The sequence below is a fragment of the Sarcophilus harrisii genome, chromosome 4, assembly GCF_902635505.1.
Source record: "Sarcophilus harrisii chromosome 4, mSarHar1.11, whole genome shotgun sequence".
NCBI lineage: Eukaryota > Metazoa > Chordata > Mammalia > Dasyuromorphia > Dasyuridae > Sarcophilus > Sarcophilus harrisii.
This window is the reverse complement of record NC_045429.1, coordinates 233,042,719-233,064,906: the sequence shown is the minus strand read 5'-3', so window position 1 is coordinate 233,064,906 and position 22,188 is coordinate 233,042,719. Positions and strand designations below refer to the sequence as shown.

At 34.8% G+C, this 22,188-nt stretch overlaps 1 protein-coding gene across 1 annotated transcript in view; it reads right to left on the bottom strand.

Moving 5' to 3' along the window:
- Window positions 1–22,188, bottom strand: part of IMPG1 (interphotoreceptor matrix proteoglycan 1) — a 280,357-nt gene that overhangs the window by 4,757 nt on the left and 253,412 nt on the right. The window contains 1 exon segment of the mRNA XM_031968606.1: window positions 19,195–19,414. Within this exon segment, the coding sequence (XP_031824466.1) occupies window positions 19,195–19,414 (220 nt within the window).

Genomic DNA, 22,188 nt, shown 5'->3' with positions numbered 1-22,188 from the left:
CATCCCCAATACTTGGAGGCCTACCCACTCGTTGCCCCTCCCTCTACTGCTGTTGCCAGGAGTTCTTTGCAGTTTTGGGATCTAGCACACAAAAATAAAGAGATAATGTTGTTAATGGAAGTTATGTTGTTTGAGCTGGGCCCTAGTGAAATTGTATCACCTACAAAATGGGTTCACAGACTTCTTGAACCAGTCCAGGATCAATACTGAGGGTACGATACTAGTCTTCTCACTCTCCCAAGTGAAATCCTTCCTTCCCTGTAGCCTCCTTCCTTTCATAGAATAATTCCTCCAAGAATCTCCATTTTAAAGATGGCCAGTCATGTTAATTCTACTCTTTGCCCGAGCTGCTTCTGACTCTCTGGATTTCTTCTGATATCAGGTGCGCCATTGTAGACACCAACTAATTATTTCTACCTTGGCTGGAGATGTCGTCTTCCTACTGTTGTTGTTTCTCCTTCACGTCTCTTTTGTAGACTGTGGCTATTTCTTTAAAAACTCCCAAATATGATTCAAGTCAGTCTTATAGCTCAAAGATCTTGATAGTCCAAAATTAGACTTTATTTAAAAATTTTTTTTCAATTAACAATTGATTTTCTTTGCCTCCTACCTTAGTCTATTCTAACTGAAAAAAAGAGGAAAAATCCTTGTAATAATATGCATATTTAAGCAAAACAAATTACTGCATTAATCATGTCTGAAAATATTTGTCTCAGACCCCAAATCTGTCATCTCTCGAATGGTAGCATGCTTTATCTCTAGTCTTTTGAAATTGCTATTAATCATTGCATTGATAAATATTCTGTAATCTTCCAAATTAAAAAAAAAATCTTTTCAAGGAATGAGGCAAACGAGGCTAAGTGATTTGTGCAGGGTCACATGGCTAGGAAGTATTAAATGTGCAAGACCAGATTTGAACTCAGGTCCTCCTGACTTCAGGGCTGATGTGCTACTACTGTACCATCTAACTGTCCCTACCTTTCAAAGTTGTTGAAATTACTCTCAGGGCACAAAGGAAATACTTGTCCCTGTGCCAAAGTCAGTCCATCCATCAGTTGTTAAATACCTCAAGTGCCTACCCAAATCCTATTCTGATATTCTGTTTTTTTATGACAATATTAACTTATCCCTAAACGTGTTGTTCCCTCCACCTCCAACTCCTTGGGAGTACAATCTGTTTGTTTTTAATCTTCATATCTTCAACCTACTATATTGACTAGGACATAGTTGGTAGCTAATAAAATGTGTTTAATTAATTAATTTTTATGATAATTTTTTATTTTTCAAAATATATGCAAAACCTTGTGCCCCATATTTAGTAAAATATTTGTTAAACAAATACAGAAATCAATTAAAACATTTTAAAAATATCACCTGTTATTACAATTCTCATGACAAAGATAATATCTTGGGATATTAATCAGTTGGTGAATTAAATATCAAAAATGTTTAAATATGGTACATTATGGATGGGGCTAAAAAAAAAATCAAAGGATGTTAGAGTAGAAAGGAACCTTAGAAAACATCCCTAGTTTCATTTTACAGATTATGGAAACTGAGGGCCCAAGAAGGGAGTGGCTATTTTGGGGACACCCAGATCTCCAGACTCTGTCTATTAGTCTTTCTTCCATATTCCAATTTCTCTGTTGTTCATGCTCTTGAAAAATGAACCGTATTTACTATATAATTATTTGGAACTGAATTCCTTAAATATTTAATAACCATCTGCTATCAGCTAGATACTGTATGAAAAAATTCTTTATCAATGAACCTGGCAGGATAATTAAAATTTTCTAATCTCAGCCCAGTGTTGTATATACATTATTTTATTGATGTTTCATTAGTAGAGTCTCCAGTCACTTGGATATTAATAAGGAAATTTGCCTTCATTATCTTAGATTCTAAAAATCTAAGCATGTTGCTTTGGGGCTTAGTTTATTCTATAGATGTATTTTTCTCTTGTATTGATGTTTAATGTCCACTAGATGGCTCTCTCTCTTTCAAAAGAAACTAGAAAATTGCCTTAGATCATGCAATAAAAGATTTATGTTCCTGAACTGATTTCTGTGACCTTAAAAAATCATTGGTAGTGGCAAGGGGGTTGAAACCAGAGAAAAGAAATGTGCACCGTGACAGAAGGTAGCTCTTCTGGAAAGACCAATGTGGTCATTATACCTAGTGATTACAATTGTTCAACAACTTCCCAGCTGGTGAAATTTGTTTGAATAAATCCATTCTTAGTCTCTTAGGATTTACCAAGTATGGTGGCGTACAAAAGTCCCTTATATAGTCTCACAGTCAAGCAAATCCAATGCTTTCTAAATTACTATGAGAGTTCCAGCATCTAGCTTTTCTAACTAGAAACTAGCTTTTCTAACTTTTGCAGGGCTACCAATGTAGCACTGAATGATACGTTATTAAAGTGACCAGATTTCACATAAGAAAAAAGCAGGACATAGTCAGGGAACCTGTTGAGTCTTCTGCCTGTATGCAGTGGGACAGCCTGTGCTACTTCTGGTGGGAGAAAGAACCCAAAAAATGTTAGAGTATGGTGGGTAGCATTGTCCCATCAGTATTCGCCGAGATGGACCCTATTTTGTCTCCTTAGCTGGAGCTCACTTGAGGAAGCAACTCCTGCAGAATCCATAGACTGGGTGCCTGATCCTCCTTCTATATTCCCTTGGTTGTGCAAAGTGTAGCTGTCTCCCAGTGGCAAACATCTCCTAGGTAGCTCACCCATGCCTATTCACTTTGTAACAAATTTAGAGGTTTTTTTTGCATGGAACAAGGGCAGTTTTAGGGGCTTGTGGTTCAGTACTTAGTACAGTATATGGCACCTAGTAGGCTTGTAAGAAAGGTTTAGTGAATTGAATCGTCCTTATTATCTCTGCTGTCTCTTAGAATCCCTCGTTTCTTTCAAAGCTGAACTCTTCTCCAATATCTCAAACTTCAAGCACTTCTTTTCAATCCCTCTCTGCTTTTTAAATCTTGATGTAATCCCTGACATATTATCCCCCTCCTGGTTAAAAAGAGACTAGCTTTAAGCCAATAGACTACAGATCCCACAATGCTTTAGTAATGTCATGAGAGATGTTGCATATGTAGGTTTTGAATTCCTGATGGAATGAAAACTCTTGAAAGTAGATACTATTCTTTGTCTTTTTTTCTTTCTTTCTATCATAAACCCACTTTGTAGCATCTAACAAACACATTTTGGGGGCCTTTATATATACTTGTTGATGGTTGTCACAATCAAAATCTGTCTATATATATACTGATTAAACTCAGGCAAATGGATATTATACTCAATAGCTCTTTCCCAATTTGTTTCATATCTAAATATCCATGTAAGTAATTGTAATGCATAAATCACTGCTGCTATATCTGGTCAGGAAGAAGCTGATCATGAAGCTAAAGAACCACTGGATCTCTGTATAGCTGGTATTAAGGTATTATTCTACTAGGACAAAGAGACTTTCAAAATGACTTATAGAGGATGCTAACAAATGATGAAAACAGAACATTCATACAACTCACTAGAATAGATAATGACTTAAAAATACTGACATTTAAGTTAATTTCAGAATATATATTTAACATTAACTGAGAGTTAGCTTATGGTTTAGTTCAGAAGAGTGAGATACAGAAAAAGTTATATTTGACCATTTCCTCATATTATCCATTAAATTCTACTTCTATTGAAACATCCTAGCATTGTAGGTGACCCTATATTCTTGAAGGTTATAGGTTTGGATTGCAAATTCAGACAAATTTTACTGAGTTGGAAAGACTTCAGTTATGGTCCTAATGATGGATGGTAAATCTACTCTCAAAGGATTTTTCCAGCTAAATTTGGAGACGTCCAAGACCAAGGAGTTGGTCATCAAGTGATTAAATTTTTTTAATTTTTTTGTTACAGTAAATCAGGAAAACCTGGAAATCACCCTAGAACATTTTCTCACCATCCTAGCCTCCTATAGCCAATAGTGGATTCCTTCCAGAGGTTTCCATTTTGGGATAGGATCAGGCTGGACATGGTTTATTCATCTTTTGGTTATGCTTTTGACTCTTTTCAAGTTTTGCTATTGTAGTCCTACATGGATACCTTCTTCACTTGCTCCTTCTGTTCCCTTGTATTTGTTGTCTTCCCCTGTTAGTATGTAGGCTCCTTTGAGAGCAGGGTCTAGTTTTTTTTTTTTTTTTTGTTGTTGTTTGTTTGTTTGTTTTTTTGTTGTTGGGTTTTTTGTTTGTGTCCCAGGGCTTAGTATAATGACTGGCACAGAGTAAGCATTTATAAATGTTTCTTGATAATTGACTGATGGCATTATGATTTGCATTACTGGGTGGAATGTGAAATATTTTCTTGAATGAATGAGAAAGCAGTTATTAAGTGATTATTATGTGCCAAACACTGTATTATGTTCCTGGCTTGCAAATAAAAACCTAGTTAGTTCCTTCTCTTGAGGAATCGATTCTGACATGGAGAGATGACACATATAGAAAGGTTCAGTTGAAGGGCAGATGGAAAAGGCCAGTGGTTCTTAGGGTATAGTAGCAAGGTAGCTGTATCCTAAAGTTTATTATCTTTCCCATTGATAGAATCATATTTATTTTTGTTATTGAACCCTTTGATTAGACCAAGGGATTTGATCTTTTTGTATGAGATATTGAATTTACAGAACCCTATCTATTAATGAAATTAAAGCTTTTGACACTGCTAAGTATTTTTATCTTCTTAGATAGAATATTGAATTATGAAACAGCAGTTTGAAGATGTAGTAGAAACAAGGAACAAGCATTTATTAAGTGCCTATTATGTGACAAATACTATGCTAAGTGCTTTTATAAATACTGTCTCTTTTTGATCCTCCTATTAGATGGGAGCTTTTCTAGGGCTTAGCTCTCCATTGACTAAGCCAAATCTTCTTAATATAAGGGTAGCTCAGCGGTTTGAACACAACAATCAACAATTTCAAATATGCAGACAATATCACTTCCATGGCAGAAAGTGAGAAGTTAAGAAGTCTCTTATTAATGAAAGTGAAAGAGAAGAATGTAAAAGCTGGTTTGAAGCTTAACATCAACAAAAAGTAAAAACTTGGCAATTGGTCCCATTACTTCCTGGCAAATAAAAAGAGATGAAATGGAAGCAGTATCAGATATTATATTATTGGGTTCAAAGTTCACTGTAGATGGCAACTACATTATGAAATTAAAAGACACTTGATATTAAAAAAAACACTTGATCCTTGTAAGGAAAACTATGGTAAATATAAACAGCATACTAAAAAAAAAAAAAAAAAAAAAGAGAGAGAGAGAGATAATAAAGATCTGTTCTATCAAAGCTATTTTCCTTCCTTCCTTCCTTCCTTCCTTCCTTCCTTCCTTCCTTCCTTCCTTCCTTCCTTCCTTCCTCCCTCTCTCCTGCCTTCCTTTTTTTCTTCCTTCCTATAAAAGCTTGCAATCTTCAGATCTCTAACTAGTTGAGCCCTTATTCATACCATGTAGTTAAAGCATGACAGTGACAGTATAATTAACTTCTTGGGAGCATTTTTATTTTTAAGAGTGACATTTGGAGCTTAGATTGTTATAGTTCAAAAGGAGGAAACTATAATGATGTGATTTAGGCAGTGATAGGAGAAAAATTTGGGAGCAGAACCATAGCTTATCCTGTTTAATGAAATAAAAAGTATCTTCCTGGGGAAATCCCCTTTGATGTTCCTATTTTCCAGGACAATGTTTGATTAAATAGTTTGATGCTACAGGTTGTTGAGTTTTTAGTAGGAAAGTCACACTTTCATCTTTATTCTCTTTGGATTGACTGGTAACTTTACCCACTAAAGACTATTCTAATATTGTACTGGCATGATATCTACAATGACATTTCATTTATCTAATATCTTGGGGGTGGTAGAGACAGATTCCTTAGCAGCATTGTAGATCTGTGAAAGTGAATGACTTAAGAGAGATATGGGAAATGAGGAAAAAAAGCCCTGATGGTTGAGACCCTTGAGAAAGGTGTATTCTCTAGCAAGATAGGGTCAATAGTGACAAGGGAGACAAATTCCTGGAAGCACAGCAAAATGGGGGATATTGAGCTACCTGGGTTGATGAGTCCCTCTCTGAATTGACATTTATAATGTAGATGGGACATTTCTATGGGGTGTTTTAAAGTCAGATGTTTATAAAGTGATCATTCTAAAACAATTTGGATTGCTTGCATTTGTTTTTTATGAGTGAACAACTCACATTCTAAGAATATGGCAAATTTTATTGAGAGGAAACTTAATTTATTGTAATATCTACCTGGGTAAAACTCTTGCTAAAACAGTTAAAATGAATTTGATAATAACTATGCCTGAGCAGATAAAATCTACTTTATTGAATTGGAATACTGGTATAATTTCTCTTCATCACTATAACCATTTTCTAGGAATGTAGATTAGTTTTGAACATTTGATATTTTCCAAAGATGATGAGTTTATGAGAACATCAGCAAGAATGTTGATCTCTACTTTAGCTGTAAGTCTGTAATTAATTTAAAATTTTCCCACTCACTAGTTTTATGCTGTATCTGCATAAGTTTGAGGAGCTTCCTTCTGAATGCAAGGAGAAGATAACTTATGTATGAGTCTGCATTTCAGAAATCTTCAACTTGCACAGATAACTGGCATAAAAACCTTGATGCTTCTGAAGAATTTTCATTACATTTCAAATGAAAGAGGGCTTTAGTTACTTGGGATGTCAGCTGAATACTGAATTGACCATGATTTATTTGGTTTTTTAGTTGATGAATCACATAAAGTTCTAACATTTGTTTACCTTTAAATTTATGGATACAATCACTCAGGAGGTTTGCAGAAAGTGAATTATAAATCCAAAGGAACTGAAGGAATATGCCACATTCACTTTGTGTCAGTCCTATGACAGGTGGCATTTGGACAAACATATAGCTCATCCCCACAGCATATGAGGATGCAACAAAAAATTCAGATGCTTGTCAAAATTTGGAAGGAAATGACTATGGTAATTTTTTTTTTCTCTGTCTCTGATTCTCTTGGAACTAGAAGCAAAAACATTCTATCACTCTCTCCTTCCTTGTCCCTCAACAGCAGTCTACTTTTCTATACTTTTAAAATAAATCTTAGGAACTTTCTTTATACATGAAGAACTGAAAGCAATTACGATGTATGATTCTGGACAAATCCCTTATCCTTTCTTTATCCAAGCTTCCTAATCTATAACATTAGAGGTTTGGACTTGGTCAGAATGTGTGTGTGTGTGTGTGTGTGTGTGTGTGTGTGTGTGCGGGTACATATATATACATATAAATCTAGAGAAATGAGAAATTTTTCATGGAATTTTGGAGAATAATTGAATAAAAAAGAAAACAAACCTTATGTTATCTGATTGAAATATCAGAAATGTAATAATGTTAATTTTTTTAAAAAAATAGGAATTGGAGAGAGAGCAGTGAGGAGGAGATAGTGAGAAAATAAGGGAATGTTATAATAGTTGACATTGAAAGGGATAGTTGAAGAAATACTTCCTATTAATTAGAAGTAAATGAATAATATTTGGATAAAAAACTTCATATGGAACTACAAAAAAATCAACAACAATGAAGCAAAGGAAATTATTCTCTGGAATAACCAAAAACTCCAAGCTGATTTCTAATCAATGAGATTACAATTATTTTTTGGAGAACTAATTCCATTCTTATTAAATGTATTCCCAAGACTTTAATGTTATTTATGTCTCTGTCTATTAGAATACTCAGAGAATAAACACTATATGCAGGTATCTCTTTCAAAAATCACAATTTAGAATCAAGAGTTTCATTCATTCATTTCATTCATTCATCTGAGTTTGGGTAAACATTATGCTAAAATTTGTGTCATATTGTTGTTATTCAATTGCTTTTGGTTGTGGTTACTCTTTGTGACCTCATTTGGGTTTTTCTTGGCAAAAATATTGGAATGATTTGTTATTTCCTTCTCCAGAACAGTTTACAGATGAGGAAACTGAGTCAAATGGGATTAAATGACTTGTTCATGTTCACATAGCCAATGTAATTAAACCTTTAGGATTATAGGCAGACATCTTGGTTTCCTCTATTGTGTCTGCTTTGTGTTTATAACATTTTGGAACAATGGTTTTTTCACCTTTAGAACAGGGAAGGGAATGAGTGTTCTTTTCCCTTTTATGTTGCTATGAAAAGTTTGTAGATCAATTCTGGAATTTGAAGGTATGTGGATATATGTAGGAAAAACATCCAAGAGAAATTAGTGTTTTAAAGGGAATTTGGTAGAGGAAACAAATTTCATACACAATAATGACTTCAGTGATGTATATTTAAAGCAGGTAGCTGGCACAGTGGATAAAGCATTAGGCATAGAGTCAGGAACACCTGAATTCAAATACAACTTCAGACAAGTACTAACTGTGTGCCCTACCCTGAATACAGTTTTCTCCTCTGTAAGTCTCAGAAAACCTCACTTTCTTCATCTGTAAAAGGAGTTGAAGAAGGAAATGGCAAGCTCCTTTCTCTTTGCCAAGGAAATCCCAAATGAGGCCATGTAATATTGGACAATTAAAATGACTGAACAACAACAACAAAAAGTATGTTCAGCAGGTATATATCATAAACCTATCCTTTTTGGGAAATTCATGAAAAGAAATGGACAATAATTTCCTAAGCATGCAAAAATGTGGATTGCTTAGTGGAAAGATATAAATTAATGAGATCATAGACACAAAACAATATCAAAAGTAGTTTTTCTATTAAGTTTGGAGACAAATATTCATTAAATTTTCATGAATTTATATGTCAATATGACCTTGGTTATATATAGAAGCTGAGGGCACCCAGTATCCAAGTCTCAATTATCCAAGGACTGATTACTCCAGGCTTCATTGAGAACATTTGAAAACAACAGTCTTTCCATTCTACCTATTTGTTCCCTTTTAGTAATTATGATAGAGGTAGTCCTAACAACAGTCAATTCTTGCAACATCTCCACTTCAATAATCTCTGTTAATTACACTTGTTATTACTAGTTTCATTCCAATTCATGGATAATGGAATTGCATCGATCTGAATACTGGGTGCTCCAGGGAGCAAGTCCCATTATTCTACTCTAGGTCTCAGGTAGTGTCCTATAAAACTTTTTTTTTTTCCGGGAAACAGAATATGATAAACCATATAGAGTTCTCACTCAGAGATTACTTTAGTAGGTGAAGAAAAGGTAGAGGGAGTTACGATATGACTTATGTAAGAAACTTCCAGTAAGAAAATTCCCTTTACCAATATAGGTCAGAACCTGTTTATTCTCTTTTTTGGGGAATCTTATTCCTAAGGAAAAATGACTAATTATCTTTAGTTTTAGTGTAGGGATTATAGCAGGATATTTTAATTAGCTGTTCTACAAATCAGAACATTTTGAGTTAAATATATCAGTCAATCAGTTAACAAGAATTTGATAAGCACCAACAGGTCCAAAGAGTAAAGTGAAATTGTCATTTCCCTATGAAGTTTTCATTCAGTTGGGGAATGTATGTATGTATTATGTTATTAAGCATGCATCTATATATGTATATACATGTATGCATGTATGTATAAATATGCCTGCATAAACATATGTATATATATAATATATGTATTTAATATATAATATGTGTATAAATTATAAACAAAATAGATTAAAAAGTAGTTTTAGGGAGGATAGTACTGGAAGTTTGGAATAAAAAAAGGGAATCAAAAGAGGCGGAGAGGGGGGCAACTAGTGAAAAGACATGGAAAAGAGAGATGGAGTGTTATGTTAGATGAATATCATCAACATAATGAGCAATTATGTAATACTATATATCAGGCATTGTTTCATGTTTTACAATTACTATTTGGTTTGATCCTCAAAAAAGGTAGATATTGCTATTATCCTCATTTTAAAAATAAGGAAACTGAGGCAAACAGAGATTAAGTGACTGTCCTAGGGTCACACCTAGTAAGTATCTGAGATGATTTGAACTCAGGACTTCCTGACTCCAGGTCCAGTACCCTGTTCACAGCATTTAGATTGAAAGATGATCATATTCAAAGAACAAAGTAGAGTTAATCAAAGTTTGGAGATGTCATAATAACCAAATAAAAAAGATTTTAAATCTACTTTTTTTTTTTTTTTTTTACAATTTTTACTTGTTAAATGTTAAAAATATAAATATCCATTCCTTCCATTGTGAAAAACCCAATTTCATCTATACATTAAAAAACTAGAACAATAAAGAAATTAAAATAGACTTTTTGGGTTATAAATACAACTATTTTTTTAGAATTCTGTTTTAGATCTCACAAAGGGGATAAGTGAAAGTTTCCATTCATTCCTCACCCAAATGATGACATAAGACACAAAAGTGACTTATTTCTGCTCTGTTTGCTTATACAGACACACATATTTAGATATGTTTTATGCATATACTTATTATTATACAGCAAAAACAATATAGTCTGTTATTCATTAACCAGGAGTAGTCTGTTTTGTGGATTATTTTGGATCTTTCAATTGTCGTCCAAACACTAATGATAACAGAAAGTTGGCAGAAGAGTCTTATGCATAGCCACATAGAGATGGTATGTAATTATTCATTTTTATTCACCTGTGTCTTAGTGTGCATTTGAGTCTGTCTCTATTCATTAAATTGTTCTGTGGATATAAATGTGAGCTGAGGATTATATGTTCCCTCTCACTAGAGTAAATCATGAAGTAAATCATCTTTGTTTTAAAACTGAATCATACAATAATGATGATGATGATAATGATAAATGTTAGAGCTTGAAGCAGTTTTGGACATTACCTTGTTTAAACCTCTCAGTTTGTAGTTGTTGGTCTTTCATTTTCAAAGACCATGATACCAGGAAACTAATGTCATGATTTGCAAGTGAATGGGATTTAAATGAGGGAGAATTATGTAAAGTCAATAGCCTCACTCTCTCCTCCAGAGAGAGGTCCAGTGGTCAAATATAGATTAGAATGACTTAGATGACCCCTGATATAGTGGGAAACTTTGAGAATACACATCATTCCTTGAAGCAAAATAAAGTTTTTCCTTCCTAGAAGATCTAACTCCCCATATTTGGGAAGGCCAGTTTATTTATTCCTTAGATCAAAGTTTTTCTGTCATCCTTCTGGGCTAGGCAACTAGATGGCACAGTGGATAGAATGCAAGGCTTGGAGTCAGTAAGGCTTATGTTCAAATTTGACCAGAAACACATTCTAGCTGTGTGACTCTGAGCAAGTTATTTAACCTCTGTTACTCTAGTTTTTTCAACTATAAAATGGGGATAATAATATTACCTAAATTCCCAGAGTAGTCATGAGGATCAAATGAGATAATAATTGCAAAGTATTTAACATACTGCCTGCTATATACTAAGTGCTAAATAAATGTTAGTTATTATTATTATTCCATCCTTTCCTCATGTGCATCCCTTTCTTCTAATTTCTAACCTCCTCTCTTAGATTAGAATTTCTTTCTCTCCTCCAAGGTGTCTTGCTATAATAGTCTTTGACCTCCTAATTTTCTGGTTGTAAGATCCTTAGTTTTCAGTAATTCTTGCTGAAAGTTCTTATGGATAAATGATGTGGCAAATTGTTTGTTGGCCATGCCTCTTCACCTTGCTAGAGGCCAATAGTCAAAGAGTTATTTAATCATGGCAGCTTTTCTATCTTTTTTACATGAAATGAGGCCATGTTGCTCAGTTGCCTTTGTTTCGCATTAAGCAGGTTCCCACCAAAGGCCTTGTACAGTCAGAATTTGAGCAAAGTTGCATGTATGTATTCTTATATATGAATGAAGTTCAAAGGGAGGCCTTCATCTTTTTTTTCTTGATTCACTCTATCTTGCATGCAGCATCAAATAGTCATTCTCTTTGCCAATGAAAAAAAAATCTGTATAAGGGAAAGAGGTTTCTGATTTAAGACAATTTCTGTTTGTAATTATCTTCCAATAATCTGCTTTTAAAATATCCCTATATCTTTCGATTTCTCTGCTATTCATTTGTTGAAATAGGAAGCAGATTATTAGAATTCTTATTTATGGATGAGGAAACGGAGCTAAGTCACTTCCTCCCATAGCACAGGGGGGGGGGTGTGGGAGAGGGAGGGGGGGGAAGAAAGGGGGAACCCTCAAAGTTTGTATTTGTATCCATTTTTTTTTGATTTAGAGTCCAAAGGTCTTTCTTTCTTGCTATGTTATATATCTTCTATCATCATCATCATCATAATCACCACTAAAAATTATATAATTCTTACCACCTGCCAGGCATTATCCTAAGTGCTTTTAATCTTTACCTCATTCAATCTTCATAATAACCTTGTGGGGGTAGATACTATTATTATTTCTCATCCTATAAAATGAGGAAACAGGCAAACTGAGGTTAAGTCACTTGTCTAGGGTCACACAGTAAGTATTTGAAGTTGGATTTGAATTTAGTTACTACTGACTCCAAGCTCAGTGCTCTATTTGCTGTACCACTTAGCTGTTCTTTAAAACAGGGACCCTTCTTTGCCTCTGCCACTGTGGTTTGTCTCGTCCTTAAGATCTTCAACTCCTATCCTCCATTTAGTTCTCTCAAATCCTTCTTGGAAGCCAGAAGAATAGATAAGTAATAAGACTGTCTCCTTCGGAGCTATCTCCCCTGACTTTTATACTGATGCTGTGGTGATCCCTTCAGATGACACTGTGGATGACTGAGTAGCAATAAGATAGAATAGAAAGTCTAGTCTTCCTTCTAAAACTTACTAGCTATGGAACTAAGTCACTACCTGGAGAGTGGGATTGCTGTTGTGGGATTATTATTGTGAATGAAAGGGAAGAGACTATTATGGTCTTTTTGAGGGTTCTTTTAAGAATCACAGACTATTAGACTTGAGAAACCATCTAGTTCAATTCACTTACTTTATAGATGAAGAAACATGTCTAGAGTAGTGATATCCTAGAGAGCTCATATGTTTTTGAGGCAAAATATGAACTCAGCCCCTTCTGAGTTCAATGCCAGAGTTTTGCTCATGAAATTCATCATTATCACTGATATGACTCACAACCACTTTATCTTAATTTGCCAGGTCAAATCATATAGTTAGCAAGTGTCAAGATGAGAATTTGACTACATATGTAGTTCCTTTTCTGTTTTATCAGAAGGTCTCTGCTCACTAAATATTTCCATATTTTCCAGTTTCTTTTGGATCGATCATTTTTGATATACTGAGAAGAATCAATAGAATCTTGTTGGTTTTGTTTATTTGACCTCTAAAGAAGTCATTGCTTTCTAGTTCTGCTGGCTACATATACTGGTTCATTAATCATGTTTCAGCTAGTCTAAATTAACAGCTTCTAGGAGATCTTCTCCATTAATTTACTATTCTAAGTATTTTTATTCTCCCTTCAAACATCACTAGCAGAATATTTTTTTGCAACTCTCCACAATCTTCATGACACTTTTCTAGCAAGAAAATTATAATGACTTCCTATTTATCTTGCAGATTGCTTGGACTGTAACAGTGAATAGTACAAGGTACATATAGGTTCCCTTTAAAATTGTTCATTGTTTTTAATTGTCTTTGACTTTCTGTAGTATTTTGTTTCAGCTTGTATTTTACTTGTCCTTTTGATATTATATCTCTAGAGCAATTCCTCTTGATGTTTCCAGAAAGTGCCTAACATAAAGCAGGGTTTAATAGATAAGTGACTTTAAGAGAAGGAAGGCAATCATTTCTGCTGCACCAGAATCAAGGAGCACCTATTAAGTACCTACTAAATGCCAGATAATAGGAATACAATGCAAAACCAAAACAGTTCCTCCACTCAAGGAGTTTATATTCTATTAGGAGATACAGCAAGGACATTTATAGATATAGAAACATATTCAAACAGATACAAAGTAACTTGGTGCAGGAAAAAATTCATGAAGAGGTTGACACATAATAATAAAGACAATAACTAACATTTATATAGTGCCTACTATGTTCCAGGCATTGTACTAAGTGCTTTAATAATAATCTTAATGGTAATTAACATTTATGTAATACTTACTTTGTGATAGGAATATAGCAAATACTTTACAAATATGTCATTTAATAATCATAAAGTTATGCCATAGTCTCCTTGAACTGTTCTACTTCAGTTTCCCTGCATTAGTTTCCCTAATTGTCCTGACTGAGTTTCCCTAAATTGTTCTGCCTCAGTTTCCTTAACTCTTCTGCCTCAATCCCCTTAGTTGCAAAACACCCCTCGGGTACATTAAGACTGAGGGCCACTTGTTCTAAGTTATAAATTGTTAATGCAAAACTCAAGATAAGAGGGAGTTCAGACTTCATGGCTCCTAACTCCTTCTGTCATTAAGAATTTATGGCACTACCCACTCTGAACATACCAAAAAAAAAAAAAAAAAAAAAAAAAAAAAAAGACTATCCTGGATACCTCACTGACACCTTTACTTTTGTTTATTCAGACATCCTGATTCTGGCTTCCTAGTAAGAATTTATAGCTTTCCCTCCATCCTGCTAGAACCAAATGGTCCTGAAACTTCCTGCTCTTTTCTTCCTTTGTTTCTAGAGTCCTATATTAAAAAACCCTGGGATTCTCACATTTTCCAATGGATACTTTGAGACAAGGGTCCTGTCCAGTCAATCAAACTCTTCAATTAATAAAATATTAAAAACTCTCTAATCTCTATCTTGCCTCAATTTCTCTGGCATCACAATAGTAACTCTTGGAGACAAGCACTATTATTCCCACATGATGGATGAGGAAACTAAAGTAAATAGAAGTTAAGTGACAAATGAAGAAACTGAAGCAAATAGAGGTTAAGGGTCATTTAAGTAGTAAGTTTATGAGGTTAGACTTCCTGATTTGAGGCCCAGTGCTCAATGCATTGTACCACCTATTTTATTTTACTGCAAAAAGGGCAAGTTGTTCCAGCCAGCCATACATGATATTGATGATGTTTAGATTTGAAATTAGGGTTTCTGGTGGTCAGGGAGTTAAATGAGGTCTAGTGGAGGCACAAGGATAGGGAGCTCTGAGGATTCCCTTTCTGGCAGCACAGAGTCCTCTGTAAAGGAATTTACAGACCCGAAAACCTAGATTGACTAAAGAGGTTTATTATGCGGATTGGAAGTAAAGTTAAAGTCCTAAAGGAAATAGGTAAAGAGAGGTTAGCACTGGAAGCAGTATTACAGTGGGCAGAAGCTCCTAGAGGTGCCAAGAGGACTGGTATGTTTGGAACCTCTGCAAAGAGAGGGTTTTAGTTTGGCTCTTTATAATAGGGGTTTTGGCTACAAGCCCAAGGGGGCTCATGGGTGGAGTCCCAGGTTGGCTCCTCCCTGGGTTTCAGCTAGGGTTAGAATTTGAAATGAATTCAATGGGTTTCAGGACCTAGCTGACCCCACCCAGATAACAAAGATGAAACTATTTGTGCTTGGGGTGGAGTCCCCTCACTGAGGCAGAGTTGAAGAAAGTTTTCTCCTTTATGGATTTTTCAGAGTTTTGGGGTTCCCTCTTCAATATGACTATATGCTTTTGGAAAATGGCCCCAATAGAATTGATTGTTGCAGGGTTGCCACAAACCTTTAATATTGTAAAAATGCAATATCTGCAAGTGTAATAAAGTGAAGCACACTAAAACAAGGTGTGCTTGTATCTGAATTTCAAGTTCTTATGTTTTATACTGATTTCTGATTTCACAGATTATTAATTACTTATATTATGAAAATGATGATTAGGACAAAATTGTCAACTACAGAAATAGCCAGAGCTCCATGGACCTCATTCTATTATTTTCTGGCATAGGAGTCTGACCTGCTCCATTTCTGACATGGGGAGGTGCTTCGCAACTCATGCAACCTGGTGGCTCCCCTTCTCTCCAAGGCTCTTCATATTATTAATCCTTAATGTGTTTACATTAGCACTTGATTTGTGGATGTAAATGAGGTGGGTGAACTCTGAAATTATGTCCTCTTTAATCTGTAAAAACTGTGAAAGAAGGGAGATTGGAAGTCTCAGACTCCAGAGTGTCTGGGAGAAGGCATATTTTCCAGACAAACCTTTTTCCTAATTAAGCAGCATCATTCAATTGGAAATCTCAGGCAAATAACCCCCAGTTGATCTTTTGGGTAGCCGGATACCCATTCAGGAAACTCTAAATTCTGAAAAAAGTCTTCAAAGTGATTTTCATTCAATTGGGAGATCTTGGTCTGATAATCAACTCAAACTGCCCGCTAAGATCTGCTTGCAGAATAGGTTTTGTTAACTCATTCTTTGCAAATTTCTTCATTAAGAGATTTGCCCACTAAGACAGAGCTTCTTAGTGAAAAATAAAACTTCCTTTTTGGCCACAGACTTTGGGGTTCACGAATTCTTTCTCATTTGGACTTGTGTCTCTGAGCAGAAGGGTACAGACCTCCTCAGAACACCAGCCTTATATAGCCATAATCTGCTATTACTACCATTTTCTCTCAGTATTATTATTCTGGTCCTATTCTATTTTGGATTCAATTATATACTATCTATTCTTTCAAACACTGTGAATTTTTTGTTGTTTTTTCCACCCTTAATATTCTCTCCATTATCTAGGGATTCTTCCTTCTATGCTTATTCCATTTCTTCCCATAAATTGGAACTTGGATATCTCCTGAGGACTACATTTTGGGTCCTCTACAATCTGAGTCTAGTCTTATCTCATACTATTATTCACCTAATATGTCCTAGTCAGGACTATTATTCATCCTCCATTTTTACCCTTTTCTTTCATGTGTCCATGCTTTTAGTCTTGCCCCCCTGAATTTCTAAAATGCACCTCCTCTCCTCTTGCATTTCTATCTGTTGAGCTGTTTCCTTTGCTTTAGAACTTAATTCAGATGCCCCCTCCTTCATGAAGCCTTGTCTGATGCTCTGGATCATGATTTCTCCCTCCTCTACACTGTTTTGGCTCTTATTATCTATATAAAAATCAAACTCCTTGAAATATTATATTTAAAATATATTTATTTTCTTTCTTGTCAAGTAGATTTAAAGGTTTCTGAGGGTGTGGGTATTTATGTTTTTCTGTATCATCCAAGGTGCCTCTCTCACATAGTAGGTCATCACTAAAATTTGAAGTCAATTTCCTAGTTTGAGGACATTTTCCCTTGTTTGTGATGAGGAGTGGTCATAAGATTAATAGTCCATAGATTCATTTTTTTTAGGGTAACTTTTCCACCATTTGGAGGAAAGCAAATCAAATTCCAATGCTGAATGCTTAGCTATAACTTTCTGGTTTTTAAAGAGCTATATTTACTAAAATGCACCAGAATTTTAAAGAAGAGAGCACAAAGGCTGCCTCTGCTCAAGGTAAACTGTTTCCCAACAGAGCCAACATTCTGGCTTTGGTCCAAAGCATCTCTCTACCTCATTCCCTCTTGCCTTCTTCTCTGTATTGTTAGACAACAGTAAAATAGAGAGGATGTTAAAGTCTCATCACTAGACTAATTCATAGTCAAAGAGAAACTTTTGTTCATTTGTGAGATTCATTGGGAATGATTCATTGCCAGTCACTAATGTTTTTTACTTACTTCACTAACAGCCTTCTCCAAGGCCTCATTTGAGTTTGTGGGTGACTATGGGTTCTCAAGGTTATGCCAGAATATCACAAGCTTTGACTTGTGGTCCTGCAATTCTGGAAAGGCTTAGTTTGTGAATATGATAATAGATTGTGAGCCTTTTCTTTGCAAGGAAAAGTCCAGGCAAATTCAGAGAGGCTCATTGCCAGAAGGCTGCTTACCAGATGATAATTTTTATTTTTGGGGGGGAGGAAGGGAAGAAATAGTTATTTGATAGGCTCTCTACTAAGCAGAAGAAATATAATTTGCATCTATGATAATAATGACTCTCACAGATAGTGCACTAGATCTGAATTTAAATCCTGCTCTAGACATATACTAGCTGGGTGACCCTTAGTAAGTCACCTAAATTCTGAATCCCATTTTCCTCATCAATAAAATGAGGCACTGGCTTTGATAAAATATAAGTTCCTTTCCAGCTGTAGATCTAAGATTCTGTAACAACCCTATGATGTAGGTTGCATAAATATTATTTTTATTTTACAGAGGAGACAACAGAGGAATGGACAGATTGATTTCTTTAAAGTTATCTAGCTAGCATGAAAGTGTCAGTACTAGGAGAGATAGTGCACATAGGATCCTTAATCAGATTTTTCTTTAATATAATTCCCTAATTTTTAAACAAAGTTCAAACCAGCCTCTAGTTAAGATAATTGCCTCATGCAGCAGCACACCCTGGTTTATTTATTCCTTGGCAAAATGCTTATTTGCAATTGTGTAGGCATATAGACATAAGGGATGAATCCTCAGAGGATGTAGAGGATACATACACTCTATACACTGATGCCTCTGTATGGATGCAGACTTCAGAGCACAATGGAAGCAAAAATTTAAATCCCATTTTCTTCTAAGATGCAGAAGACTTTTCTCAGGGTTGAATTCCACTGAATATTTTTTCTTTCTTTTTAGGATACTGCCAATTCCATACTGAATTGTGTTATGAAAAGGCTATTCTGTTAGTTAAGTATGAAATTGTAAATCTGTGTTTGGAAGGATGTGAGCCTCCAGTGATTGTTGCCTTCAGAGGACGGAGCTATGGAATTTCTGCAGAATGTAAATGACCATGGCTACAGGCTACATATTTTGGATTTTGAATGTACATTGCATAAGTTTACTTCTCAAGATTAAAGGTCTGACGTTTGTGAAGCAGCAAGTATGTTCCCCCCCTTCAACCTTTATAATGTAGTAAAGTTTTTACTTGCCTGATGCCATTTCTTTTCTTTCTAATTATTTGTTATAGATATAGAGATGTGATTTGCCAAGTGTGCTTTCTCAGAAGAGGAAAAGACCATGACATCTTAAGATTTTAGATATATAAAAAGTCATCAATCTAAAGTTAGAAGAGACTATAGAGATTATCCAATCTAACCCCTTTATTTTTAAAGAAGACGACCCTGGAACTGCTTAGGTTATAAGGTCACTTAGGCTATAAGTAATAGAGGCAAGATTTTCATTTGGGTCATCTGGCTCCAAACTGGCTTCTCTTTCTACTCTGTGACATTGCCTTCTTTCTCTATCATATTTCGTGCCAAGCTCTTACCTGGCTCAATGTTGAGAGAGTAAGTGTCTACATGCAGATTGAGTTGCTGGGCTGCAGTGGAACAGAACTCTTCAAGTACACAGTATACTGCTTCCGTGATGTTGTAAGGGACTGACTTTGCAAACTTTATCTTACTATTCACGATCACACTCCCATTTCTGAAGTTGAGGATCTCAAGGTGCTTAAATCCTGTAAGATTGGAGCTCAGATAGGGAAGCAGCTGCAAAGGAAAAAGTGAGTTTGCTTTTAACTATCTCCTAAGTGCTCAGATGCTGTTAATTCCATTTACACTCACTTTTTATTACCTGTGACATAAATTCTAGGAATATTTTTTTGGGGGAGTTATTACTACAGTTGAGCACTATTAGTATTCCATTTGCCATGATTATGTCCAATATTTACTTCTTTTTGTTATATATGGACATGGATAGATGATAGTTTTCCTTAAGATGGATTACACAGAGTAAAGTTTCATTTTTGTAAAAAAGAAAATATTTAGCAACAAAATTAGAAAGTCAAGTTCAATTAAGAATAATATAACTGAGCAGCTAATTACATGTGCCATATGAGGCAGAAGACCAAATTACTTAAAACCCAAGTGAATGGGAGATAGCAGAAGTAAACTGAGAAAGCAGACACAATTTCATTATTGTTTTTTGTGTTCCTAGAATCTAACACAGTGATTTGCACATTTTTCTTCAGACTGTATATTTGCTTTCATTGTTTTAGGGAATCTCCAATGCAGAAATTCCTTTTACCAATGCCTTTTACTTGCCCTGAAATTTAGAGTCTCAGATAGCTACCTGAGAGTTAAGGGACATGCTTGTTCTCACAAAATTCGTGTATTTGAGGACCCAAGTCTTCCTAAGTAATGAAATTAAGTTTGATTTCTGAAAAAATTTTAGAACAGTTCATTAAAAAAATGAATCATTTAGGTAGGGAAGCAGATATGGTTTTATCAAGAGCAGGTCATGGCAGCCATACCCCATTTTTTTTGTTTCCAAGATTGCAGGAATGATATAGAGTTTACCTAGATTTTTTGCAAAGCTTTTGACAAATATTTTGTATCATACAGGTGATAATACAATCAGATATATTCAGGACTGGTTGTATGATAAGTCTCAAAGTGTAATTGGTTCAGTGTCAACATGGCAAGAGGTCTCCGGGGTGAATGCATCAGGGATCTGTGCTTGGCTCTGTGTTATTTAATATTTTTATCAATGACTATGACAAAGGCATATATAATATGCTTGCCACTTTATAGAACATAAAACTAGGAAGAATGGCTTCCTAGTTGTCATCCTATTGGATAACAGAATTGTAGCTAAGATATTGGGTAATAGAGTTGGGATCAATTTAAATTTTTTAAAATGTGCTTATTTTATTTTTAATTTATGGAAGAAACAAGCATTTTTATAGCACAGTGTAATAAAAAAGGTCCAATGAAACTGAAAGTCTATTATGTATAAGTAACTTGCTATTCCTTTTAAATTTATAAAAAAACATGTAAATATTTCCTCCTCTTTTCTCCCTCCCCATTCTAGATGTCTACCATTAGACACAATAGGTAAAATTATATGTAAAATTATTCTATACATACTTCCACTTATCATTTCTTTCTCTGGATGCAGATAGCATTTTTTTTAACATGTCTTTTATAGTTAATTTGGGTATTTATAATAGTCAAAATTACTTATTCATTCAAAGTTGTTCTTATAGATTTTGTCAGGCTGAAGCATTGGGCTGAATCTAATAAGTACTTCAATAGAGATAAATGTAAAATATTGCACTTGGGCAGAAAAAATTCAGCTCTGCAAGGACAAGATTGGTGAGGTATGGATAGCTAGCAGTTGTTTTGAAAAATGCCTAAGGGTTTTAGCAGACTGCACGATCCTTATGAATCTGCAGCTTAATGAGATGGTCAAAAAAACTAAATTTGATCTTGGGTTGTATAAAGACACATAGCTTCTGGAAATGGGGGGTTGATAATGCCATTACATTCTGCCTGCTGTTATCAAACTTTATTTCCTTTTTAGTTCTGAGTGTATTAAGATGGATGCTAATAAGCTACAGACTATCCATGGAAAGGTAATTAGGATGGTAAAGGGCCTTGAGTTCATATGTATAATGATCAATTGAAAGAATTGGGTTTATTTACTCTGATGAATAGAAGACTCGAGAAAACATGACACTTTGATTAAAAATTTGAAGAATCATCATTTCATCTTGCTCTATTTATTCCAGGAGATAGAATCAAGAACAATGGGTAGAAGTTTAAAAGTAGCCAAATTAGGTTCAATGTCAGGAAAGACTTCTTAACAATGAAAGCTATCAAAAAATTGAGTAGACTGCTATAAGAGTGGGTTGCTTCCACTTGTCAGGAATATTATAGTTGGGATTCCCATTGTTCATGAATAAGACTAAAATTAGGTAGTGAGGTGACTTAGTGGCTAGAACACTACATCTGGAGTCAGGAAGATTTAAGTCCAAATTCAGCCTCAGACACTTAATGTTTATGCAACCCTGGACAAGTCACTTAATCCCTGTCTGTCTTAATCTACTGGAGACAGTGTTTTTCTTCATATCTCTATATCTAATTTGGATGTTTATAATAGTCAAAACGACTTATTTGCTCAAAGTTATTCTTAAAATATTACTATTACTAAAGAGAATGTTCTCTTGGTTCTGCTCATTTTGTTCTTCATTATTTCATGCAAGTCTCTCCATGTTTTTCTAAGATGACTGAATTCATAATTTCTTATAGCACAAAAGCATTCCATCACAACTATGTATCACAACTTGTTCAGTTGGTGGGCATCCCTGAAATTTCCACCACAAAGAGAGTTGTTATAAACAATTTAAAATATATAGATTTTTTTTTCCTTTTTCCCTACTCATTTTTGAAAATAAATACAATTATGGTATTGCTGGGTCAAATGATATGAGTGGTTTAATCTTTGGGCATAGCTCTAAATTGCTCTCTAAAATGGTTGG